Raw genomic sequence first — 27,955 nt, 5'->3', positions numbered from 1 at the left:
AACAAACATTGAGCGCCATCAAGGAAAGGTAACTTACTTAAACAACTTATTCCTACACCACTTAACCCAACATTATCTCACAAACGACCACAGCATGTTCATCAAACTACTGTTTCTTATTTCAATTCTTGGAATTCTCACCAAATGTAGCAACATTCTACACACCCTAAAACTCACCCCTCTGTGCACATTACAGCTTCTATTCTCCACTCCCCTCTTCTAACCACTCATGAGCTTTATACTTACTTCTCTGCAAGTACTTTGACAACCACAATTGGCCACCAGAATAAACACTTGTGAACATCCACCAATATTTATCTCACTCTTCTGCTTTTATTAGCTGGTGCCATATCACCAAATCCAGGCCCCAACCACCTGTCCCTCTCACACTCAGCTGTCTCAAAACAACATAGAAATCCATCTAACCTCATAAATATCACGTCTCCCATCCCCCTCCAAGTCACTAAAATGTGGCTTATGGAATGCAAGCTCTGTTTGTAACATATTACCATCCATCCATGACCTCTTCATATCTCACAACTTTAATCTGCCGACTATAACAGAAACCTGGCTCACACAATCAGACACAGCCTCCCATGCAGCACTGTCACACGGTGGTTTCCACTACACACACACACACACACACACACACACACACACACACACACACACACACACACACACACACACACACACACACACACAGGCCTGGTAATAGTAAAGGTGGTGGGGTTGGAATATTACTGTCCCAATTTTTCACATACACTGTTGTACCTCAGGTTCCATCACTCGCATTCACATCATTTGAAGTTCACTCTATCAGGATCCCCCCCCCCCCCCCCTTCTCTCTGCGTGTTGCAGCTATCTATTGCCCTCATGGGCAACTCGAACAACAATTTCTAGAATATTTTTCTGCCTGGCTCCCTCACTTCCTCTCCTCTGACATCTCCACCATCATTATGGGTCGATTTCAATATAGCTCTTGACAGTCCACAATCTGTTCATGCCTTCAAACTCCTCTCTCTAATCTCCTCTCTTGGCCTCACCCAATGGTCTGACTCCCCTACTCATCAGGAAGGCCACTGCCTTGATCTTATGTTCACCAGGCTCTGCTCAGTTTCTGAATTCATTAACACTCCTTTCCCTCTCTCTGATCACAACCTGATCACCTTCACAATCTCTTCTATTACTCTAAATTCTATGACACTAAAACCTAGCAAGCCTCCTCTAACCTGCAGAAATACTAACAATATACATTTTTAACAACTTTCCACTTCTCTGCAACAACTGGTCTCACCAATCTCTACATTTATCACACCTGACACTGCTGTATCCCACCTGCACAAGACCCTAGAGAGTGCCCTTGATGAAGTGGCTCCAGCTACCCATCACACTCCACGTAGGCTTAGATGCCAACCGTGGCACTCTAAATCAACAAGACACCTACAAAAACTGTCACGTAAGGTAGAACGTCAGTGGCGGAAATCTCAGAATCCAAGTGACTTCCTCACATATAAGACCACCTACCACTCCTATCATCAGGCCCTGGACACTACCAAACAAACATATTTCCAATCTCTCATGTCTTCTCATGCCACCAACCCAAAGCGACTTTTTACAACATATAAATCACTTCTTTACCCTCCCTCACTTCCCCCACTAGCTACTATCAGTGCACAAGAACTTGCTTCCTACTTCAAGGATAAGAATGATAAAATCCGAGATGAAATGGTACGCTCTTCCTCAGCCAGTGACCTGCTCAATTCCCTACCTGAACCCTCTGGCACTTTCTCTTCATTTGATCCCACAAGTGAAGATGAAGTATCAACACTCTTTCCATCCTCCTACTCCACTACCTCTCCTCTTGATCCTATACCCTCACAAGTCAGTAAAACTTTGTCTCCTGTGCTTATCCCAACCTTAACTAAAATCTGTAATCTCTCTCTCTACTGGTATCTTTCCTTCTCTGTTTAAGCATGCAGTGATTACTCCCATTCTAAAAAAATACAACTCTGACCCAAACACACTCTCTAACTACCGTCCCATTTCTCAGCTACCAGGTCCCTCAAAGCTACTTGAGAGACTTGCCTACACTCGCCTTGCACACATTCTTAACTCCCACAACTTATTAGACCCACTTCATTCAGGCTTTCATGCCCAACACTCCACAGACACTGCACTGACCAAAGATCTGCTAGATCTAAAGCCGATTACACACTACTCATTCTTCTAGATCTATCTGCTGCTTATGACACTGTTGCCCTCTCCTGGTTCTCATCCTACCTATCTAATCGCTCTTTCAGTGTTCACTTCTCTGATTCTACCTCTTCTTCTCTACATCTATCAGTTGGAGTACCGCAAGGCTCAGTCTTGGGTCCTCTGCTGTTCTCAGTCTGTACCTCATCTCATTGCTGGGTGATCATATCATACAACCCATTAAGAACCTAGCAATCTGGTGGACCATTATGCAACAGGTAGCATCTATCCTTGTGTATCAATGCCTATTCCCCCATATATTGTAAGCATGCAAGCAGGGCCTTCCTACCTCTATGTCTGTCTGTTTTTACCCAGTTTTGTTCTATTACTGTTATTTTAATTGTAAAGCGCAACGGAATATGCTGCGCTATATAAGAAACTGCTAATAAATAAATAAATATTAAAATAAATACAACACAGGCCGCTGCCCCTGTATAGTATGACAATACAGTCCACTCCCCCTGTATACTATGACAGCACAGGAAGATACGCCTGTATATTATGACAACACAGGCCGCTCCCCCTGTATACTATGACAGTACAGGATGCTATCCCTGTATATTATGACAACACAGGCCACTCCCCCTGTATACTATGACAGTACAGGATGCTAACCCTGTATATTATGACAACACAGGCCGCTCCCTCTGTATATTATGACAACACAGGCCGCTCCCCCTGTATATTATGACAACACAGGCCGCTCCTCCTGTATATTATGACAGCACAGGATGCTCCCCCTGTATACTATGACAACACAGGATGCTCCCCCTGTATACTATGACAACACAGGCCACTCCCCCTGTATACTATGACACCACAGACTGCTACCCCTGTATATTATGACAACACAGGCCGCTCCCCCTGTATACTATGACAGTACAGGATGCTATCCCTGTATATTATGACAACACAGGCCACTCCCCCTGTATACTATGACAGTACAGGATGCTAACCCTGTATATTATGACAACACAGGCCGCTCCCTCTGTATATTATGACAACACAGGCCGCTCCCCTGTATACTATGACAGCACAGGATGCTACCCATGTATATTATAGCAACATAGGCCGCTCTCCTTGTATACTATGACAGCACAGGATGCTACCCCTGTATATTATGACAACACACGCCACTCCTTCTGTATAGAAAGCCAATACTTGCCACTCACCCTATATAATAATAGTAACAAGACACCACAGGCCCCTCCGCCTGTATATTATGACAACACAGGTCGCTCCCCTTGTATACTATGACAGTACAGGAAGCTACCCCTGTATATTATGACAACACAGGCCACTCCTTCTGTATAGAAAGACAATCCATGCCACTCAACCTATATAATAATAGAAACAAGACACCACAGGCCCCTCCTCCTGTATATTATGACCACAGGTCACTCCCCTTGTATACTATGACAGTACAGGAAGCTACCCCTGTATATTATGACAACACAGGCCACTCCTTCTGTATAGAAAGACAATCCATGCCGCTCAACCTATATAATAATAGAAACGAGACACCACATGCCCCTCCTCCTGTATATTATGACCACAGGTCACTCCACTTGTATACTATGACAGTACAGGATGCTACCCCTGTATATTATGACAACACAGGCCACTCCTTCTGTATAGAAAGACAATACATGTCACTCACCCTATATAATAATAGGAACAAGACACCACAGGCCCCTCCGCCTGTATATTATGGCAACACAGGTCGCTCCTCCTGTATACTATGACAGTACAGGACGCTACCCCTGTATATTATGCCACTACCCCTGTATACAATGACGGAACAGGATGCTAGCCCTGTATGTTATGACAACACAGGCTGCTTCCACTGTATACTATGACAGCACAGGATGCTACCCCTGTATATTATGACAACACAGACCACTCACCCTGTATACTCTGACAGCACATGATGCTACCGCTGTATATTATGTTAACACAGGCCGCTACCCCTGTATACTATGACAACACAGGCTGCTACCTCTGTATATTATAGAAACACAGGCCACTCCCCCTGTATTCTATGACAGCACAGGCCGCTCCCCCTGTATACTATGACAGCACAGGATGATATCCCTCTATATTATGACAATACAGGCCGCTCCCCCTGTATACTATGACAGCACAGGATGCTACCCCTGTATATTATGAAAACACAGGCCGCTCCCCCTGTATACTATGACAGTACAGGATGCTACCCCTGTATATTACAGCAACACAGGCCGCTCCCCCTGTATACTATGACAGCACAGGATGCTACCCCTGTATATTATGAAAACACAGGCCGCTCCCCCTGTATACTATGAAAGCACAGGATGCTACCCCTGTATATTACAGCAACACAGGCCGCTCCCCCTGTATACTATGACAGCACAGGATGCAACCCCTGTATACTATGACAGCACAGGCCACTCCTTCTGTATAGAAAGCCAATACATGCTGTTCACCCTATATAATAATAGTAACAAGACACCACAGGCTGCTCCCCCTGTATACTATGACAGCACAGGCCGCTCCCCCTGTATACAATGACGGCACAGGATACTTCCCCTGTATATTATGACAATACAGGCCGCTCCTTCTGTATAGAAAGCCAATACATGCTGCTCACCCTATATAATAATAGTAACAAGACACCACAGGCCCCTCCCCCTGTATACTATGACAGCACAGGCCAGCCCCCTGTATTCAATGACGGCACAGAATGATAACCCTGTATATTATGACAATACAGGCCACTACTCCTGTATACTATGACAGTACAGGATGCTGCCCCTGTACATTATGCTACTACCCCTGTACACAATGATGGCACAGGATACTACCCCTGTATATTATGACAACACATGCCGCACCCCCTGTATACTATGAAAGCACAGGATGCTCCCCCTGTATACTATGACAGCAGATGATGCTACCCCTGTATATTATGTAAAGACAGGCCACTCCCCCTGTATACTATGACAGCATATGATGCTACCCCTGTATATTATGTTAATACAGACCGCTCCCCCTGTATACTATGACAGCCCATGATGCTACCCTTGTATATTATGAAAACACAGGCCACTCCTCCTGTATTCTATGAAAACACAGGCTGCTACCCTGTATATTTTAGCAACACAGGCCGCTCCCCCTGTATACAATGACAGCACAGGCCACTCCTTCTGTATAGAAAGCCAATACATGCTGCTCTCCCTATATAATAATAGTAACAAGACACCACAGGCCCCTCCCCCTGTATACTATGACAGCACAGGCTGCTCCCCCCTGTATTCAATGACGGCACAGAATGATACCCCTGCATATTATGACAATACAGGCCGCTCCCCCTGTATACTATGACAGCACAGGATGCAACCACTGTATATTATGACAACACAGGCCGCTCCTCCTGTATACTATGACAGCACAGGATGCTACCCCTGTATACTATGACAGCACAGGCCACTCCTTCTGTATAGAAAGCCAATACATACTGCTCACCCTATATAATAATAGTAACAAGACAGCACAGGCTGCTCCCCCTGTATATTATGGCAACACAGGTCGCTCCTCCTGTATACTATGACAGTACAGGACGCTACCGCTGTATATTATGCCACTACCCCTGTATACAATGACGGCACAGGATGATAGCCCTGTATATTATGACAACACAGGCCGCTCCCACTGTATACTATGACAGCACAGGATGCTACCCCTGTATATTATGACAACACAGACCGCTCCCCCTGTATACTATGACAGCACAGGATACTTCCCCTGTAATATGACAGCACAGGCCACTCCTTCTGTATAGAAAGCCAATACATGCTGCTCTCCCTATATAATAATAGTAACAAGACACCACAGGCCCCTCCCCCTGTATACTATGACAGCACAGGCCGCTCCCCCTGTATTCAATGACGGCACAGAATGATACCCCTGCATATTATGACAATACAGGCCGCTCCCCCTGTATACTATGACAGCACAGGATGCAACCACTGTATATTATGACAACACAGGCCGCTCCTCCTGTATACTATGACAGCACAGGATGCTACCCCTGTATACTATGACAGCACAGGCCACTCCTTCTGTATAGAAAGCCAATACATGCTGCTCTCCCTATATAATAACAGTAACAAGTCACCACAGGTTGCTCCCCCTGTATACTATGACAGCACAGGCCGCTCCTCCTGTATACAATGACAGCACAGGATGCTACCCCTGTATATTATGACAATACAGGCCGCTCCCCCTGTATACTATGACAGCACAGGATGACAACACAGGCCGCTCCTCCTGTATACTATGACAGCACAGGATGCTACCCCTGTATATTATGACAATACAGGCCGCTTCCCCTGTATACTATGACAGCACAGGATGCTACCCCTGTATATTATGACAACATATGCTGCTCCCCTGAATATTAATACAACACAGGCCGCTCCCTCTGTATAGTACAATGCCAAAGGACACAACACCTGTAATGTTCCGTTTATGGAAATACAATAACGGAGGGGTCAGCGCCACCTGTATTACGGTAACGGCGGGGTCTGCGCCACCTGTATTACGGCAACAGCGTGGTCTGCGCCACCTGTATTACGGTAACTCCAGGGTCTACGCCGCTTGTATTACGGTAACGCCTGGGTTTGCGCCACCTGTATTACGGTAACAGCGGGGTCTGCACCTCCTGTATTACGGTAACGGCGGGGTCTGCGCCACTGTATTACAGTAACGGCGGGGTCTGCGCCACTGTATTACGGTAATGGCGGGGTCGGCGCCACCTATATTACGGTTACGGCAGGGGCTGCGCCACCTTAATTACAGAAACGGCAGGGGCTGCGCCACCGGTAATACGGTAACGGCGGGGTTTGCGACGCCTGTATTACGGTAATGGCGGGGTCTGCGCCACAGTATTACGGTAACGGCGGGATCTCCACCACCTGTATTAAGGTAAAGGCGGGGTCTGCGCCACCTGCATTACGGGAACGGCTGGGTCTGCGCCACCTGTATTACGGGAACGGCGGGGTCTGCGCCACCTGTATTACGGTAAAGGTGGGGTCTGCGCCACCTGTATTACGGTAACGGCGGGGTCTGCGCTACCTGTATTATGGTAATGGCGGGGTCTGCGCCGCCTGTATTACGGTAACGGCGGGGTCTGCGCCACCTGTATTACAGTAATAGGACACTAGAGTGTCAGCCACCTGTACAGGGATAATGCAGCACCAGAGGCTGCTCCAGCTGCACTATAACAAGGCACCAGAGGCTGCTCCCCCTGTAGTACAGAACCTGACACCAGAGCTGCTCAGCCTATAGAATAATAATAATATCATTACCTGCTGCCAGACACAGCAATGGCTGCTCTCTGCTCCTGCTGCCTTGTGGGAATGATAGAAGGAAGGCGGAGCTCAGACCAGGGGAAAATGGCCGCCGCTCCTGACGTCACTACACGGCCAGGGAACCTATTGCTGCTGCAGTTGATGCCGGACTGGTCTACCATAAAATGGCCGCCGGCCTTCTGCACTGAGGACTTTTATGGTTTTTGTCATTACTGGGGGCGGAGCTGCGGGCGGGGTGAAGGAGGGGAGGGGCCAATAACCAGGAAGCAGCTTTTGCCAATCATGCCCTACTTCCTATCTGTGCGTTCCACCTTACTTCCGGATTGTGCGTTCCACATACAGGAAGTGAGTTTTCATCGACTGCTGCAGCCTTCCAGTGTCCGTTGAGATCAGGTAATGGCGTCTTACTATACAGGGGGAGCAGCCTGTAGTGTCCTGATATTATTATTAAACAGGTGGAGCAGCCATTTGTGTCCTGTTATTATTACTATACAGTGGGAGCAGCCTGTGGTGTCCTATTATTATTATTATTATACAGGAGGAGCAGCCTTTGGTGTCCTGTTATTGTTATTGTTGTTGTTATTATTATTATTATCATTATAATAATAATACAGGGGGAGCGGCGTGTGGTGTCCTGTTTTTATTATTATACAGGTGGAGCGGCCTGTTGTGTCCTATTATTATTATAGATGGGGAGCTACTTGTAGTGTCCTATTATATTTTTACTGGTGGAGCAGCCTATTGTGTGATTTTATTATTAATATAAAGGGAGAGCAGAATGGGGTGTGCTGTTGTTATTAGTGTTATACAGGGGGAGCAGGTTTTTGTGTACAGTTATTATTATACAGGGACAGCATCTTGTGGTGTCCTGGTATTATTATTATTATACATTGGGAGTGATGGTGATGTCCTACAATACAGGAGGAATGGTCTGTGGTGTCCTGCTTTTAAATACATTTGTTATTATTTTTTTATTGGGGTGCAGCCTTTAGTGTCGTTGTTATTATTATTATTATTATTACTACAGGTTGAGTATCCAATATCCAAATATTCGGAAATACAGACTTTTTTTGAGTGAGAGTGAAATAGTGAAACCTTTCTTTTTTGATGGCTCAATGTACACAAACTTTGTTCAATGCACAAAGTTATAAAACAATATTGGCTAAAATGACCTTCAGGCTGTGTGTATAATGTGTATATGTAACATAAATGCGTTCTGTGCTTAGACTTGGGTTCCATCACCATGATATCTCATTATAGTATGCAATTATTCCAAAATACGGAATAATCCGATATCCAAAATACCTCTGGTCCCAAGCATTTTGGATAAGGGATACTCTGGGGATTGAAAATATTGCTCAAAATCTAGGATGTATTAAAGCAGAGACCATAATATCCCTGGCATGTGTAACAGATGATAATTGGAGCAGTATGAATTAAATGTATATCAGACTTCTGGGAGTGTCACAGTGACATAACATATCTATAATAATAATACAGGAACATGACTGGGGAGGTGAGGGGATCTGGGAGCATCATAGTGACATCACTTATATCTATAGTAATAATACAGAGACATGACTGGGGAGGTGATAGGATCTGGGAGTATCACAGTGACGTCACTTATATCTATAGTAATAATACAGGGACATGAGTGGGGAGGTGAAGGGATCTGGGAGTATCACAGTGACGTCACTTATATCTATAGTAATAATACAGGGACATGACTGGGGAGGTGAGGGCATCTGGGAATATCACAGTAACATCACTTATGTCTATAATAATACAGGGACATGACTGGGGAGGTGAGGGAATCTGGGAGCATCATAGTGACATCACTTATCTCTATAGTAATAATACAGAGACATGACTGGGGAGGTGAGGGGATCTGGGAGCGTCACATTTACATTACTTATATCTGTAGTAATAATACAGGAATATGACTGGGGAGGTGATGGGATCTGGGACCATCACAGTGACATCACTTATATCTATAGTTATAGTACAGGTACATGACTGGGAGGTGAAGGGATCTAGGAGTATTTGCAGCGATATTAATGTCTCCCCCATTTCGCAGGGTTACACAGTAGTGAAGAAGATCTCTGGTGAGTGTGAGACACCCAGCAGCCATCCTCGTGTGTCAGGTGGACTAAGCAGGACCCACAGCCCCATCACAGTGCCTCCACCTCACTCACTGATACATGAGAGAGACAGTGACCAGAAGATCCTGGAACTCAACAACAAGATCATTCAGCTGCTGACAGGAGAGGTGACTGCTGGGAATGGGACATTATACAATAACACCAGGGGACATGTCTTGGTGATGACTGAAGAGGTGACTGCTGGGAATGGGACATTATACAGTAACACCAGGGGATGTGTCTCGGTGATGACTGGAGAGGTGACTGCCGGGACTGGGACATTATACAGTAATACCGGGGGACGTGTCTGGGTGATGACTGGAGAGGTGACTGCTGGGAATGGGGCATTATACAGTAACACCAGGGAATGTGTCTGGGTGATGACTGGAGAGGTGACTGCTGGGAATGGGGCATTATACAGTAACACCAGGGAATGTGTCTGGGTGATGACTGGAGAGGTGACTGCTGGGAATGGGGCATTATACAGTAACACCAGGGAATGTGTCTGGGTGATGACTGGAGAGGTGACTGCTGGAAATGGGACATTATACAGTAACACCGGGGATGTGTCTGGGTGATGACTGGAGAGGTGACTGCTGGGAATGGGACATTATACAGTAACACCTTCGGATGTGTCTGGGTGATGTCTGGAGAGGTGACTGCTGGGAATGGGGCATTATACAGTAACACCAGGGAATGTGTCTGGTTGATGACTGGAGAGGTGGCTGCTGGAAATGGGACATTATACAGTAACACCAGGTGATGTGTCTGGGTGATGACTGGAGAGGTGACTGCTGGGAATGGGACATTATACAGTAACACCAGGGGACATGTCTGGGTGATGACTGGAGAGGTGACTGCCGGGAATGGGGCATTATACAGTAACACCAAGGAATGTGTCTGGGTGATGACTGCAGAGGTGCCTGCTGGGAATGGGGCATTATACAATAACACCAGGAGATGTGTCTGGGTGATGACTGGAGAGGTGACTGCTGGGAATGGGGTATTATACAGTAACACCAGGGAACGTGTCTGAGTGATGACTGGAGAGATGACTGCTGGGAATGGGACATTATACAGTAACACCAGGAGATGTGTCTGGATGATGACTGGAGAGATGACTGCTGGGAATGGGACATTATACAGTAACACCAGGGGACGTGTCTGGGTGATGACTGGAGAGGTGACTGCTGGGAATGGGACATTATACAGTAACACCAGGGGATGTGTCTGGGTGATGACTGGAGAGGTGACTGCTGGGAATGGGACATTATACAGTAACACCAGGGGATGTGTCTGGGTGATGACTGCTGGGAATGGGACATTATACAGTAACACCAGGAGATGTGTCTGGATGATGACTGGAGAGGTGACTGCTGGGAATGGGGCATTATACAGTAACACCAAGGAATGTGTCTGGGTGATGACTGCAGAGGTGCCTGCTGGGAATGGGGCATTATACAATAACACCAGGAGATGTGTCTGGGTGATGACTGGAGAGGTGACTGCTGGGAATGGGGTATTATACAGTAACACCAGGGAACGTGTCTGAGTGATGACTGGAGAGATGACTGCTGGGAATGGGACATTATACAGTAACACCAGGAGATGTGTCTGGATGATGACTGGAGAGATGACTGCTGGGAATGGGACATTATACAGTAACACCAGGGGACGTGTCTGGGTGATGACTGGAGAGGTGACTGCTGGGAATGGGACATTATACAGTAACACCAGGGGATGTGTCTGGGTGATGACTGGAGAGGTGACTGCTGGGAATGGGACATTATACAGTAACACCAGGGGATGTGTCTGGGTGATGACTGCTGGGAATGGGACATTATACAGTAACACCAGGAGATGTGTCTGGATGATGACTGGAGAGGTGACTGCTGGGAATGGGACATTATACAGTAACACCAGGGAACGTGTCTGGGTGATGACTGGAGAGGTGACTGCTGGGAATGGGACATTATACAGTAACACCAGGGGACGTGTCTGGGTGATGACTGGAGAGGTGATTGCTGGGAATGGGACATTATACAGTAACACCAGGGGATGTGTCTGGGTGATGACTGGAGAGGTGACTGCTGGGAATGGGACATTATACAGTAACACCAGGGGATGTGTCTGGGTGATGACTGGAGAGGTGACTGCTGGGAATGGGACATTATACAGTAACACCAGGGGATGTGTCTGGGTGATGACTGGAGAGGTGACTGCTGGGATTGGGACATTATACAGTAACACCAGGGGATGTGTCTGGGTGATGACTGGAGAGGTGGCTGCTGGGAATGGGGCATTATACAGTAACACCAGCGGATGTGTCTGGATGATGACTGGAAAGGTGACTGCTGGGAATGGGACGTTATACAGTAACACCAGGGGACGTGTCTGGGTGATGACTGGAGAGGTGATTGCTGGGAATGGGACATTATACAGTAACACCAGGGGATGTGTCTGGGTGATGACTGGAGAGGTGACTGCTGGGAATGGGACATTATACAGTAACACCAGGGGATGTGTCTGGGTGATGACTGGAGAGGTGACTGCTGGGAATGGGACATTATACAGTAACACCGGGGGATGTGTCTGGGTGATGACTGGAGAGGTGACTGCTGGGAATGGGACATTATACAGTAACACTAGGGGATGTGTCTGGGTGATGACTGGAGAGGTGGCTGCTGGGAATGGGGCATTATACAGTAACACCAGCGGATGTGTCTGGATGATGACTGGAAAGGTGACTGCTGGGAATGGGACGTTATACAGTAACACCAGGGGATGTGTCTGGGTGATGACTGGAGAGGTGGCTGCTGGGAATGGGGCATTATACAGTAACAGCAGGGGATGTCTCTGGGTGATGACCGGAGAGGTGACTGCTGGGAATGGGTCATTATACAGTAACACCGGGGGACATGTCTGGGTGATGACTGGAGAGGTGACTGCTGGGAATGGTACATTATACAGTAACACTAGGGAACGTGTCTGAGTGATGACTGGAGAGGTGACTGCTTGGAATGGGGCATTATACAGTAACACCAGGGGATGTGTCTGGGTGATGACTGGAGAGGTGACTGCTGGGAATGGGGCATTATACAGTAACACCAGGGGATGTGTCTGGGTGATGACTGGAGAGGTGACTGCTGGGAATGGGACATTATACAGTAACACCGGGGAATGTGTCTGGGTGATGACTGGAGAGGTGACTGCTGGGAATGGAGCATTATACAGTAACACCAGGGGACGTGTCTGGGTGATGACTGTATCACTGTGTGTGTCAGGTACCTATAAGGTGTCAGGATGTCACTGTCTATGTCTCCATGCAGGAGGGGGAGTATATAGAGGAACACAGGGGTCTGTACAAGGACGTGATGATGGAGAATCACCGGCCCCTCACATCACTGGGTAAGAGGAGACTGTCATGTATTGTACAGGGTAGAGCAGGTATGGGGGCCCCCTATATACACACATCATCTGATAATCACATATATACACTGTACTCAGTCACTGTGTGTCTCCTACAGATGGGCCCAGTAACAGAGATACCCCAGAGAGATGTCCCCGTCCTCTGTATTCCCAGGATTGTACAGAGGAGAATCACAGGATCCCACAGGAGGATCAGGTAGGTGGGATTTAGGGTGAGAGTAGAGCAGCGTGACTTATACACTGATATTATACTGTTTCACCTCAGTTTAATCACTATGCAAATGCCATTGTATTTTCTGCTGCGGGGTATACTGGGCTCCACAAGGATTAACATCGGGTGTAGAGTAGGATCTTGATCCGAGGCACCAACAGGCTCACAGCTTTTGACTGTTCCCAAGATGCACAGCGCCGCCTCCTCTATAGTCCCGCCTCCGTGCACAGCTCAGTCAGTAAGTTGGAGTCTTGCAGTAAGCAGTCACATAACAGGGGTGCTGCATTAGGCAGCCTATTGATGGGTTTATTGTAAAGGAAAAGACTGAAGATTCTTCTGACAGAGTAACAGGGCTGCAGCCGGCAACGTCTCACAGACGTCCCTGACTGCAGCTCCATCACCCCCAGCGGCGCTGTATACTCCCGCGCCCTGGTTGCCGGGTCACTGCAGCGGAGGCTCCGGTTCTTTCACAACATCAGTCACACACTCGCCGCCGTCCTCCCGGATCGTGGGGCCGCAGGTACGGGGGAGGTAAGGGGTCTCTCTGGCCGCACTTTACCGCGATCCAGCGATCTAGTAAAGGGTATTTCACTCAGCGGGCTATTCCTATATTGCTATACCTGAGGGACTAAGTGTATCAGATGTCTTTCTGTATAATATAGGATTGTATCACAAGATATACTTGCTGTGTATTTTTCCTTGTGATTTATAGTCACCATATTGATTTATATCTCTTGAACACCCGGTTTGTGCCGTCATAGTCACATCACCGGGTGTTCTTGCTGGGTATATTGCTGCTACACCTTGTACCAGGTTGCCCGATATTGTGCACGCTCTTATGTCTGCTACACGTGGCAACGACGCTGTGGCTTCTCCCACACTGCGTGGTAGTGAGGCCGCAGACGTAATGGAGGAAATGGTTGTTTCCTCTGCTCTACAAGTAACTACCGTCACCTCCCTGAAGGAACCGACGGATAGACGTGTGGAGGGCTGTTTAAAAGCGATTTATACCCTAACAGGGGCTGTGTATAGGCCAACCATTGGACTGCTGAAGCTGTTGAGGCGTGGGCTCAGGAGCTTAAGGCGGAACTGCCTTCCAATGCGTCTGAGCATGCTCCACAATGTCTCTCGTATATTACCACGGCTTCTCTATTCCTTAAGGAGGTGGCCTCTGATGCCAGGGTGCTTGAGATCAAGGCTGCTACTATGTCTGTCTTGACAAGACATATCCTTTGGTTGAGATGGTCGGTGGATGTGGATTCCAAGAAAACCCTGGAGGTGCTTCCTTTCAAGGGAGACATTCTCTACGGAGAAGACCTCAATAAGATTGTGGCTGATCTGGCTACTGCTAAAACTGCTTGCCTACCTAGTATGGCTCCTTCCGCACAGAAGGCTAAAAGTACTTTCTCTCGGCCCTTTCGTCCTCCAGGAAAAGCAAAAGGTCAGGCATACCCAAAGCAAGCTCGTGCTTCCAGACCTGCCAAGCCCAGACCGAAGCGTGCCTGGGCCGCCCATGAGCCTGCTTCCAAAACTGACAAGCTTGCCACATGACGGGGCGGGCCTCCCACTGGGGGATCCCAAGGTGGGGGGCCGACTTCTAGGTTTTGCCCAGGAATGGTTGCAGAGCACTTCGAATAACTGGGTAAGGGAAGTCGTCACTCGAGGTTACGCCATACCCTTCAAGAATCGTCCCCCTCATCGATTTTGTTTGACAGATGTGCCTCTGTATTCAGCAAAAGCAAACACTTTGTATTCGGTGGTGCGCTCCCTCCTGTCCACCGGACTGGTGATACAGGTGCTTCTAGCTCAAAGGGGCAACGGGTACTATTCAGCGCTGTTCCTAGTCCCGAAACTGGATGGGTCCTCAAGGCCCATTCTCAATCTGAAGTCCTTAAACAAGCATGTGCGGGTCTCCAAGTAAGTTTCGTATGGAAACTCTGCACTCTATTGTTCTGGTCTTGGAGCCTGGGGACTTTATGGTCTCCCTGGACATACAGGATGCCTTCCTGCATATTCCTATTGCGGTATCTCTTCAGCAGTACCTGAGGTTTGCGGTGGGCAACCTACATTACCAATTTTGGGCATTACCTTTTGGTTTGACAATGGCTCCCCAAGTATTCACCAAAGTTATGGCGGTCATGACAGCTTCACTCTGCCGTCAAGGGGTCAGGATCCTGCTGTATTTGGATAATTTGTTGATCCTGGCGAATTCCCCAGATCTTCTCCTGTGTCATCTCGATCTGACGGTCCAGTGCATGAAAGCTGATCAACTGGACGAAATCCTCCCTGGTTCCTGCTCGGAGCATGGTACACCTGGGAGCGTTATTGGACACTCACAACCAGCGGTTTTCCTGTCTCAGGAGAAAGTCCTGAAACTACAGGACAGGATTCAATGCTTCCTATCTCGTCCGCAAGCGTTGATTCATTCGGCAATGCAAGTGCTAGGTTTCATGGTGTCGGCTTTCAACATGGTGGAGTATGCTCAATTCCATTCTCGCCCTCTGCAGAAGTTGATTCTGTCCAAGTGGGATGGCCTGCCTCACCGGATCAGGTTTCACATGATCTCCTTGTCTCCGGGGGTCCGCCTGTCACTGAGCTGGTGGCTCCAGGACCAACGGTTGTGCAGGGGCCGTTCCTTCTGGATATCCATCTGGGTCCTGCTGACGACGGATGCAAGTCTAAGAGGTTGGGGAGCAGTGTTTGACCAGCACTCTCTTCAGGGTCGGTGGACCAAGGAGGAGTCTCTACTCCCGATAAATATTCTGGAACTGCGGGCAGTGTTCAATGCATTGACAATGGCCCAGCATCTCATACAGAACAGACCTGTTTAAGTACAATCGGACAACGCCACCACGGTGGCGTACAGCAATCAGGGCGGCACTCGAAGCCGCATTCCATTGAGGGAAGTATCATAGATTCTTCAGTGGGTGGAACGTCATCTGCCAGCCATATCGGCAGTGTTCATTCTGGGGGTACTAAACTGGGAAGCGGACTTTCTCATTCATCAGGACGTACATGCGAGAGAGTGGAGCCTCCATCCAGAAGTGTTTCAACTCCTCGTGGACAAGTGGGGCCTTCCAGATGTGGACCTGATGGCATCTCGACACAATCACAAGGTTCTGGTCTTCAGAGCAAGGACAAGGGATCCTCAAGCTGCGTTCGTGGACGTTCTGGCAATACCATGGAACTTTCAGCTACCATATGTGTTCCCTCCGGTGTCACTCCTGCCCAGAGTAATACGGAAGTTCAAGTAAGAAGGCGGAAACCTGCTTCTGGTTGCTCTAGCGTGGCCCAGATGGCACTGGTTTTCCAATCTACTGGGTCTCTCGTGGGATCATCCCCTTCTACTTCCACAACGACCGGACCTCCTCGTTCAGGGCCCTTGTGTTTACCAAGATTTGGCCCGTCTGTCTTCGACGGCGTGACTCTTGAAGCTTTCGTCCTGAGGACCAAGGGTTTTAATGAGGTGGTCGTTCAAACTGTGTTGAAGGCCCGTAAGCCGGCTTCTGCTCGGAACTACCATAGGGTCTGGAATGCTTACTTCACTTGGTGTGCATTTCATAATCATGACGTTTTCAAATTTAGTACGGCCAAACTATTGGCTTTCCTATGTCAGGAATCGACTTACCAGGCTGACATCCGTCCGCCGCTGCGGACTCCGTCCTGGCTCCCTGCGGTCACCTGTCACCTGTGTCCCTGCCATGGGACGCCATCATGGGCCTGGGAACGCTCCTGTGACAGCAGGCGTGTAGCACGCCGCGTTCCCGCTAGGCCGCGGCATAGGCGCCGCCATGACAGTTACAGCAACCAGCATACAGCGGCCAATCCGGTGCTTGGCCGCACCCACTTTCCCTCACTCATCCAATGCCTGTTAACCCAGGGGTACATAAGAGACTGCAGGATCAGTCTGCAGACATCCTGGACTTTGTGTCACTCCTGCGACCCATGTGTAAGGATCTGTTCCATTACTCCTGTGTTCCTGGCTCTCTGGCTAAAGACTTGTACCTCTGGTTATCTGCACAAGCTCCGTGGAACTTCAAGGCCCAGCAATACCTGCAAACAGGCTTCACACTTATCACCACCCTGTGTGCTTCAGCCTGCAGTTGAGACTGACTCCAGGTGTGTCTCATTCCAACACCTGTGATACAGCTTGCTGCTGCCAGTGCTTCAATACCTGCACTGTGAAGTCAGACTCCTGCCTCTGCTACCAGGTTTGCCATTTCACATCTTACTGCCTAAGTTCCTGTTTAAAATATCTGCACTGGTTTCCAAACCAGAACCATTTTCACAAGCATCTGTTCTTCTGTTATCATCACTACCGGTTACCATTTCTTCAGTTATCATTCATCCATTTACCATGCTTCAGTTACCATAGACTTTCAGCTCCCACGCTGTACCATTGACATTGCATTTTCTCCTTGTTATTATTTACTGCCGTTTTGTGAACTTGCTGTTTCATCTCATCTGCCAATAAATATCATTGCGCCATGCGCAGAAACATCATCCAGCCTCCTAGTTTTCTCCCTTCTACCTCCACTGACCCACTAGCGCCCCCTCTGGGGACACAGACAAGACCTGACCTGACAGTAAGTCCAGGATCGATGGACTCAGATGGTGGACGGAGTGTGGGGTCAGAGGCCTTGCAAAACCTGGTCTCCCGTCTGGATGGTCAAGAGGCTGCGCAGCAGCAGATGTTTCAATTTCTGCAAGGGATGTCCTCCCGGATAGATACACTACAGCAATCCCTGCCTAGTGTACTCACTCCTATTGTTTCTGTTACTCCAGCACCTGCCAGTGCTGTGAATTCCTCTATGCCGACTGCATCAGCTCCAGTGTCACGTCTGCACCTGCCCGTGCCGAGCAAGTATGATGGCAGTCCAAAGTTATGTCGCGGGTTTCTCAACCAATGTGAAATCCAGTTTGAGTTGTTGCCACATAATTTCCCCACGCCAAGATCCAAGGTTGCCTACATCATCTCCTTACTTTCTGGATCTGCTCTGAGCTGGGTGTCCCCTCTGTGGGAACGTGCTGACCCTCTGATTAACAACTACACAGACTTCGTGTCAACTTTCAGACGGATCTTTGACGAGCCTGGTCGTGCAACATCAGCTTCCGCTGACCTGATTCAACTCTGCCAAGGTACCCGTAGTATGGGACAATATGTTATTCTGTTCCAGACGTTGGCCGCTGAGGTTCAGTGGAATAATCAGGCCCTGGTAGCAGCCTTCTGGCATGGACTCTCTGACCGGATCAAGGATGAACTGGCGACCCGCGACCTTCCTGTTCAATTATCTGACCTGATCTCCTTGTGCATTAAGTTGGACTCTCGCATCCGCGAACGCAATAATGAACGCGCTCGGAGTGAGCCACGCAGATCAAGGATAATACCTTCTGTACAGTTCCAGTCTCCCTCTTCTGACGAGCCTATGCAGATAAATAGGTCCCGCCTAACTCCTGAAGAGCGGGCAAGAAGAATACGTGAGAGACTCTGTCTGTACTGTGCGGCTGCGGGCCACCAGATTAACTCCTGCACAGTGCGTTCGGGAAACGCCAGATCCTGACTTGCAAAGGAGGAGTCAAGTTGGGATCTTTTTGTCAAACTCCTTCTAATCCAGACCTTATCCTTCCAGTGACGTTAGAGACTTCTGTTGGGCTCCAGTCCGCATCAGCATTAGTGGACTGTGGAGCTGCAGGAAATTTCATCACCCAAGCTGCGGTAAATAAATTCTGCTTATCTACTTGTGAACTTTCCTGTCCAGTTTATATTACCGCTGTGGATGGAAGTCGAATCTCCAAGGGGAATATTTCCCATCAAACTGCCCCAGTGGTCTTGGGAGTTGGATTCCTACACTCTGAACTGATTAAGTTCTTGGTCATCCCTCAAGCCACCCAGGAGATCGTCTTGGGCATGCCCTGGCTCCAGCTACATAATCCACAGTTTAACTGGTCAACGTTGCAGCTTACCTCTTGGGGTTCACAGTGTCATCAATCCTGTTTAGCCCAAGTGTGTCCCATAAAGTCTACCGAAGTTAAGACACAGTCAAGTCTCCCAGCAGCTTATCAAGATTTCTCAGATGTTTTCAGTGAGAAGGCTGCTGATGTCCTACCGCCCCATAGGGAATGGGATTGTCCCATCGATCTCCTTCCTGGCAAGAAGCCACCTAGGGGGCGCACCTACCCGTTGTCTGTTCCTGAAACTGAGGCGATGAGCGACTATATCAGGGAGAATCTACAGAAGGGATTCATCCGTCCTTCTTCATCACCCGCTGGTGCAGGTTTCTTCTTTGTTAAAAAGAAGGATGGAGGTCTGCGACCATGCATTGACTACCGGGGTCTCAATGACATTACCATCAAAAACAGTTATCCGTTACCACTCATTACCGAATTATTTGACAGAGTTAAAGGAGCCCGCATCTTCACCAAGTTAGATCTCCGCGGTGCTTACAATCTCATCAGAATCCGGAGTGGTGACGAGTGGAAGACAGCTTTTAACACTCGTGATGGCCATTACGAATACCTGGTAATGCCATTCGGGTTGAGTAATGCTCCAGCAGTGTTCCAGCACTTTGTGAACGAAATTTTTCGTGATGTCCTGTATAAGTACCTCGTTGTTTACTTGGATGATATCCTCATCTTCTCCCAAGATCTTCCATCTCATCGTCTACAAGTCCGAGAAGTTCTCCGACGTCTTCGTGAGAACCGTCTTTACGGAAAACTATCTAAATGCACCTTTGAAGTACCCTCTATACCCTTCCTGGGTTATATAATTTCCGGATCGGATCTTCAGATGGACCCGACAAAATTGGAAGCTATTGCCAATTGGTCCATTCCAAATTCTCTCAAGTCTATCCAGCGGTTCCTGGGTTTCGCCAACTACTATAGGAAATTTATTCGGGGATTCTCCACTCTCATCGCTCCTATTACCAACCTGACTCGGAAAGGGGCAAACCATTCCAACTGGTCAGAAGAAGCCTTGGCAGCCTTCCAGAAGATCAAGCTGGCCTTCATGTCTGCTCCAGTTCTGTCTCAGCCTGATGTCAACAGACCGTTCGAGTTGGAGGTAGATGCCTCTACAGTTGGGGTTGGAGCTGTCCTCTCCCAGAAGGGATCCGATGGGAAAGTCCACCCTTGTGGATTTTATTCTCGCAAGTTTCTTCCTGCAGAAGCTAACTACTCCGTGGGAGATCAAGAACTACTGGCGATCAAGCTGGCTCTCGAGGAATGGAGATATCTCCTAGAAGGGGCCAAACATCCGTTTAACATCTACACGGATCATAAAAACCTGCTATATTTAAAGGCAGCTCAGTGCCTTAACCCTCGCCAGTCCAGGTGGGCTATGTTTTTCTCACGTTTTAATTTTAAGCTTCATTTCCGCCCAGGTTCGCAGAATGTTAAAGCTGACGCTCTATCCCGATCCATGGAATCCGAAGAGGAAACGCCTGACTCAGTGCCTCATTCCATCCTGAGTCCAGTGGTATTCGCTGCATCCCAAGTCTCCCCGGCTCCTCCTCCTGGTAAGACTTTTGTTTCCCCAGAGCTCCGTTCCAAGTTGCTATCTTGGGCTCATCAATCCAAGTTCACCGGTCATCCTGGTGTTCTGAAGACCTTCAAGTTTCTCTCTGAGACGTACTGGTGGCCAAAGATGAAGGCTGACATCAAGGATTTCGTGGCATCCTGTCCTAAGTGTGTGCAGCATAAGACTCCTCGTCAGTCTCCAGCAGGTCAGTTACAACCATTGTCTGTTCCTAGTCGTCCCTGGTCACACCTGTCCATGGATTTTATCACCGACCTTCCTCCTTCCCAAGGATATAATACCATCTGGGTTGTAGTGGACAGATTTACCAAGATGGCTCATTTTGTCCCTCTCCAGGGTCTCCCGTCTGCCCCGAAACTTGCCCAAATCTTCCTACGGGAGATTTTCCGCTTACATGGTCTACCCTCAGAAATAATATCTGATCGGGGGGTACAGTTTGTAGCGAGGTTTTGGAGGGCCCTCTGTGCTGCCATGCAGGTCAAACTGAAGTTTTCGTCATCATACCATCCTCAGACGAATGGGCAGACAGAGAGAGTTAATCAAGAACTAGAGACGTTTTTAAGATTATATGTTTCATCTTCCCAGGATGATTGGTTCGATCTGCTCCCATGGGCCGAGTTTGCCCACAACTTCCGATACCATACTGCTACTGAAACAACACCATTCTTTGCAGTATATGGGCAACATCCCCGTGTTCCTGACTTCCAAGAACTCCCTCATATGGATGTTCCTGCTGTCACTACTGCTCTGTCTCAGTTCTCATCCATTTGGAGAAAAATTCACGTGTCTCTCAAAAAGGCCTCCAGCCGGTACAAATACTTTGCCGACCGTAAGAGACGTGCGGTTCCTCACCTGAAACCTGGGGACAAGGTTTGGCTATCAACCCGTAACCTCCGTCTTAGGGTTCCGTCCATGAAGTTTGCACCCCGTTTCATTGGGCCTTTCCCTGTTGAAAGAGTCATCAACCCTGTGGCCTACAAACTGAAGTTACCACCTTCTCTTCGTATACCTAACGCTTTTCATGTTTCTCTCCTTAGACCTCTAGTCCTGAACCGTTTTCAGAGTTCTCTTCCAGTTGGTCCCAAAATTCGAACTCAGCGGGGCGTGGAATTCGAGATCGGCAAAATCCTGGACTCTCGTTGCCGGTATGGACGTCTCCAGTACCTGGTCGATTGGTCCGGTTATGGCCCAGAGGAGAGGAGTTGGGTAAACTCATCTGATGTCCATGCTCCAAGGTTGGTCCGTGTTTTCCACAGCACTCATCCTTCCAAGCCACGTGGGTGTTCGGTGTCCACCCCTAAAGGAGGGGGTACTGTCAGGAATCGACTTACCAGGCTGACATCCGTCCGCCGCTGCGGACTCCGTCCTGGCTCCCTGCGGTCACCTGTCACCTGTGTCCCTGCCATGGGACGCCATCATGGGCCTGGGAACGCTCCTGTGACAGCAGGCGTGTAGCACGCCGCGTTCCCGCTAGGCCGCGGCATGGGCGCCGCCATGACAGTTACAGCAACCAGCATACAGCGGCCAATCCGGTGCTTGGCCGCACCCACTTTCCCTCACTCATCCAATGCCTGTTAACCCAGGGGTACATAAGAGACTGCAGGATCAGTCTGCAGGCATCCTGGACTTTGTGTCACTCCTGCGACCCATGTGTAAGGATCTGTTCCATTACTCCTGTGTTCCTGGCTCTCTGGCTAAAGACTTGTACCTCTGGTTATCTGCACAAGCTCCGTGGAACTTCAAGGCCCAGCAATACCTGCAAACAGGCTTCACACTTATCACCACCCTGTGTGCTTCAGCCTGCAGTTGAGACTGACTCCAGGTGTGTCTCATTCCAACACCTGTGATACAGCTTGCTGCTGCCAGTGCTTCAATACCTGCACTGTGAAGTCAGACTCCTGCCTCTGCTACCAGGTTTGCCATTTCACATCTTACTGCCTAAGTTCCTGTTTAAAATATCTGCACTGGTTTCCAAACCAGAACCATTTTCACAAGCATCTGTTCTTCTGTTATCATCACTACCGGTTACCATTTCTTCAGTTATCATTCATCCATTTACCATGCTTCAGTTACCATAGACTTTCAGCTCCCACGCTGTACCATTGACATTGCATTTTCTCCTTGTTATTATTTACTGCCGTTTTGTGAACTTGCTGTTTCATCTCATCTGCCAATAAATATCATTGCGCCATGCGCAGAAACATCATCCAGCCTCCTAGTTTTCTCCCTTCTACCTCCACTGACCCACTAGCGCCCCCTCTGGGGACACAGACAAGACCTGACCTGACATCCTACAACAGGTCCTGGATTTAGGCCTGCGTCTAGCCTCCCTCAAGGTTCAAATATCTGCCTTCCCTCAAGGTTCACATCTCTGCTTTGTTGGTTTGGTTTCAGAGAAAGATAGCTACCCTACCTGATGTCCATACATTCACTCAGGGTGTGCTGCGGATTCAGCCTCCATATGTGCCACCTGTGGCCCCTTGGGACTTGTCGGTGGTTTTGGAGGCCTTGCAAGAGTCTCCGTTTGAGCCTCTTGCCTCTGCTGACCTTAAGTGGCTGTCCCTTAAGGTCCTCTTCTTGCTGGCAATTGTTTCAGATAGAAGGGTATCGGACTTGGGTGCCTTATCCTGTAAGTCTCCCTATTTCATTTTTCACCGTGAACGGACGGTTCTTAGAATGCGGCCAGGTTATTTACCTATGGTGGTGTCTTCCTTCCACCTTAACCAGGAGATTGTGGTTCCGGCATTTAATTCTCCTGAGTTGTCTTCTAAAGAGCGGTCTTTGGATGTGGTACGGGGTCTCCGTATCTATGTGAAGAGAACTGCCTCTTTTAGGAAATCTGATTCTCTTTTTGTGTTTGGTTTTCACAAACGTGGCTGGCCTGCTTCTAAGCAGACTTTGGCCAGGTGGATTAGAATGGTGAGTGCACATGCTTACGCACAGGCTGGTCGTCCGGTTCCTGCTACCATTAAAGCCCATTCTACTCGGTCGGTTGGACCTTCTTGGGCGGCCCACCATGGTGCGACCCTTGAACAGTTTTGCAAGGCGGCAACGTGGTCCGCTGGAACACGTTTATAAGGTTCTATGCCTTCGATACCGCCACTTCCCAGTATGCTTCCTTTGGACACCGGGTTGTTGTGCCCACTACAGTGCTTCCCCTCCCATAAGGAACTGCTTTAGGACATCCCCGATGTTAATCCTTGTGGAGCCCAGTGTACCCCGCAGCAGAAAACAAGATTTATGGTAAGAACTTACCGTTGTTAAATCTGTTTCTGCGAGGTACACTGGGCTCCGCAAGGCGTCCACCCTGACAAACTTATCTTCTTTGGGTTGGTATTGGCATAGCCGCTGACACCCTTTCCTGTGGTGAGTTTACGGTGTACTTGGCTACGAGCGATTGTCGTCTCTGATACCTGCTACTACATTGGGCTGGTTAACGAAACTGAGCTCCTGTGCACGGAGGCGGGGTTATAGAGGAGGCGGCACAGTGCATCTTGGGAACAGTCAAAAGCTTTGAGCCTGTTGGTGCCCCGGATCAAGATCCTACTCTACACCCGATGTTATCCTTGTGGAGCCCAGTGTACCGCGCAGAAAGAGATTTAACAACGGTAAGTTCTTACCATAAATCCTTTTTTTTTTCTGGTTATTTAGGTAGAATGTCTGTCTGATATTAAGGCAGAAGATACAGAGGGAGAAGAAGAGACGTATGTGACTGATATAAAGGCAGAAGATATAGAGGAAGAAGAAGAGACGTATGTGACTGATATAAAGGCAGAAGATATAGAGGGAGAAGAAGAGACGTATGTGACTACTATAAAGGCAGAAGATATAGAGGGAGAAGAAGAGATGTATGTGACTGAAATAAAGACAGAAGATTTAGAAGGGGAAAAAGAGACGTATGTGACTGATATAAAGACAGAAGATATAGCGGGAGAAGAAGAGACGTATGTGAGGGGTGATCAGCAGTGTAAGGAGGAGGAAATCCCTACAGATATCAGCATAGGTGAGTAATAAACACTTATTACAGAAGTCACATATCCTCCTTGCTCAGTCACTACAGCAATCTCTTCTCCTACACCCTCCCCTGCCATCAGCCCTGTTCTCAGTTGGGTGACTCTAACATAAGGCTATCCATGACAAATATCACATGTAGAGAGTTATTACACACAACACTATAATGTTATTAAAAGTAACAAGCAGAAGTTTATTATTAGTGATTATATATAAATGTGTATATATGTATGTATATAATATAATTAGTATTGTTTTTTGTGGAGTGTCTAATTTATATGCATTTTGTTAGATGATGCAGGTGTGAAATATTTCCTGCTATACAATAGACCTGAGCTCACCAAATACAATTCGTATAAGATTCAGAAATAAAATGAAATTTTAATCTAGAACTTCAAGTAAAACAGATTAAAAGCTTATCACAAGTACATATCTGTATAATCATAAGACAAGCGTTTTGCACTTGTTGTCACCCTTGCATGGGCGGGCTTGTTCTTATCCACTCCAATTCACTCTAAATCCAAATTGCGTGTCTCCAACGCGTTTCGTCAATAGTGACTTCATCAGGGGAGTTTTCTGTTAAAGGCTTTATCTTCAAATATCAATTGTGTAGACTTGAAATAATTGTGTAACCTTCAGATGGTAATTGTGGACTTGTTCCTGATGAACACATTCCTAATTACTTGTGAATAATAGTTCTTGCTCTGTGCAGATCTGAGGTTATGACTTTTGGGAATGTAATGGCCAGATCCAATATTGCTCAATCTAAGGTCTCCCAGTAGTCTTACTACATACATAAATGTGTCTTGCATTACTATTTTCTCCGGCTGGTTCCACATCCATATATCCCCGTCCACCGACTCAGTCAAATCAGTTTTTTGTTTGGTGCGGAAGGAGTCCGGACCACGGTCACAGGCTGCTGTGTTTGGCAGCCCTAAGATTTTTTTCATTTTATTTTTATAGTCTTAATACATTGATTTTTGAGTGATCTTTCCTAACAGCGTCTTACACGCATATTGGAAAGAGTCGCTCCAACAACTCTCTGACGGGACACAACAACGCTTACCCACGGTACAAGTGCTGTCTCGACAGGCATCTGTTTCGGTTATACTAGCAGGTCCAGCAGACGTTACCAGGCTGTGGCCGGAACATGTGGAGAAGGTAAGGCGTTGGTTCCACTTAGAAGGGAAATACGGACACAGCCGCACTGTATTGGGAGGAGACTACCAAACAGTAGCTGGCACTCCACCACGGGTGCTCCAGCACTAAGCCTTAGGGATCATAAGGCACTAGGATTAGTTTGAGGCTGCGATCCCTAGGGTTGATGTCAGTGGTGGGGAGTCAGACTCTCTCCTGGTCGCCCCTCCCCCAGTTCATGACCAGTTTCCGTGTGTCTCCCGCCATAAACTGATTGCCTCACTTCCGTCTGACGCTACCACAAGGGGACTCTGTCGCAAGCATAGGCCGCTGCGTCTGTATACACTAAGTTTTCCGCTAGGAGATCGGGTCGCAGACGGGTGCGTCTGCATGCACGAACGTTCACTGAGCGTCTGTGTCCACTAAAAAGTTACCGGAGCAGTAGTGTACACTAGTAGCGTCTGGATCCACTCAGCGTTCGTGAACGTATTGATCGATCCTGGAAGTGGGGTGAGTCTTCCTGTATCCCACTGTATGGAGTAAGGGTTATACAGCACTAAATTTCTATCTACTTTTCTCTTACGTCCTAGAGGATGCTGGGTACTCCGTGAGGACCATGGGGATAGACAGGCTCCGCAGGAGACATGGGCACTTTAAGAAAGACTTTAGATCTGGTGTGCACTGGCTCCTTCCTCTCTGCCCTTCCTCCAGACCTCAGTTTGATACTGTGCCCAGAGGAGACTGGGCTTTTCAGGGAGCTCTCCTGAGCTTGCTGACAAAGTATATTTCAGTGGTTCCCAAACTGTGTGCCGTGGCACCCTGGGGTGCCGTGGGACACTTGCAGGGGTGCCTCAGGTTGGTGGTCAAGGACCAAATCAAACTATTTATTGTCAATTTAATAGGCAAAACCAGTGCTGATGGCTTCCAGTTACAAAATATGTGGACAAACAGAAGCAAATCTTATCCCTCACCACATAACTGACCCTAAGGATGACATATAAACATAATTTACTTAATCTAATATTTTTTTCTAAATTTCTCAATAAGAAACTTGTGGCCTAGGGGTGCCGTGAATAAAAGATCTGACACTCCAGGGTGCCGTGACTCACAAAAGTTTGGAAACCACTGGTATATTTGTTAGATTTTTTTATTTTCAGGGAGCTCTGCTGGCAACAGACTCCCTGCATCGAGGGACTGAGGGGAGAGAAGCAGCCCTACTTCTGTGAGTTTCAAGGCTCTGCTTCTTAGGCTACTGGACACCATTAGCTCCAGAGGGAGTCAGAACACAGGTCTCACCCTGGAGTTCGTCCCGGAGCGCGCCGCAGTCCCCCTCGCAGAGCCGGAAGATAGAAGCCGGGTGAGTATGAGAAGAAAAGAAGACTTCACAGGCGGCAGAAGACTTCATGATCTTCACTGAGGTAACGCACAGCAGTGCAGTTGTGCGCCATGCGCCATTGCTCCCACACACCTCACACACTGCAGTCACTGTAAGGGCGCGGGGGGGGGGGGGGGGGGCACCCGGGGCAGCAATATAAACCTCATTTCTGGCAAAAGAGATATATATACAGCTAGGCACTGTATATATAAAGAGCCCCCACCAGTTTTTATTATATTTAAGCGGGACAGAAGGCCGCCGCCGAGTGGGCGGGGCTTCTCCCTCAGCACTCACCAGCGCCATTTTCTCCACAGCACAGCTGAGAGGAAGCTCCCCGGACTCTCCTCTGCTTATCCACGGTGAAAGGGGGTTTCAGAGAGAGGGGGGGGGGGCACATAATTGGCAGCAAATAATAGTATTACAGCGCTACTGGGTAAACACATTGTGTGTTTTTTCCTGGGTCATATAGCGCTGGGTGTGTGCTGGCATACTCTCTCTCTCTGTCTCTCC

General features: G+C 48.2%; 1 protein-coding gene and 1 long non-coding RNA gene across 2 annotated transcripts in view; both read left to right on the top strand.

The window, feature by feature from the left end:
* The first annotated feature begins 7,918 nt into the window (after window positions 1-7,918).
* LOC134984722 (uncharacterized) lies at window positions 7,919-13,150 on the top strand. The gene is made up of 3 exons (XR_010191771.1): window positions 7,919-8,000; window positions 9,685-9,876; window positions 13,078-13,150. It is a non-coding gene; the product is annotated as an uncharacterized LOC134984722 (long non-coding RNA).
* A 130-nt stretch (window positions 13,151-13,280) lies between these two features.
* Window positions 13,281-27,955, top strand: part of LOC134984724 (zinc finger protein 260-like) — a 172,969-nt gene continuing 158,294 nt past the window's right edge. Inside the window, exons 1-2 of the mRNA XM_063950231.1 lie at window positions 13,281-13,377; window positions 24,578-24,925. Coding sequence (XP_063806301.1) covers window positions 24,769-24,925 — 157 coding nt within the window. The 5' untranslated portion in view covers window positions 13,281-13,377; window positions 24,578-24,768. The remainder of the gene's footprint in view (window positions 13,378-24,577; window positions 24,926-27,955) is intronic.

This window comes from Pseudophryne corroboree, assembly GCF_028390025.1.
Source record: "Pseudophryne corroboree isolate aPseCor3 chromosome 3 unlocalized genomic scaffold, aPseCor3.hap2 SUPER_3_unloc_77, whole genome shotgun sequence".
Lineage (NCBI taxonomy): Eukaryota > Metazoa > Chordata > Amphibia > Anura > Myobatrachidae > Pseudophryne > Pseudophryne corroboree.
Note: the sequence above shows the minus strand (reverse complement) of the source record. Positions and strands in the feature narration are given on the sequence as shown.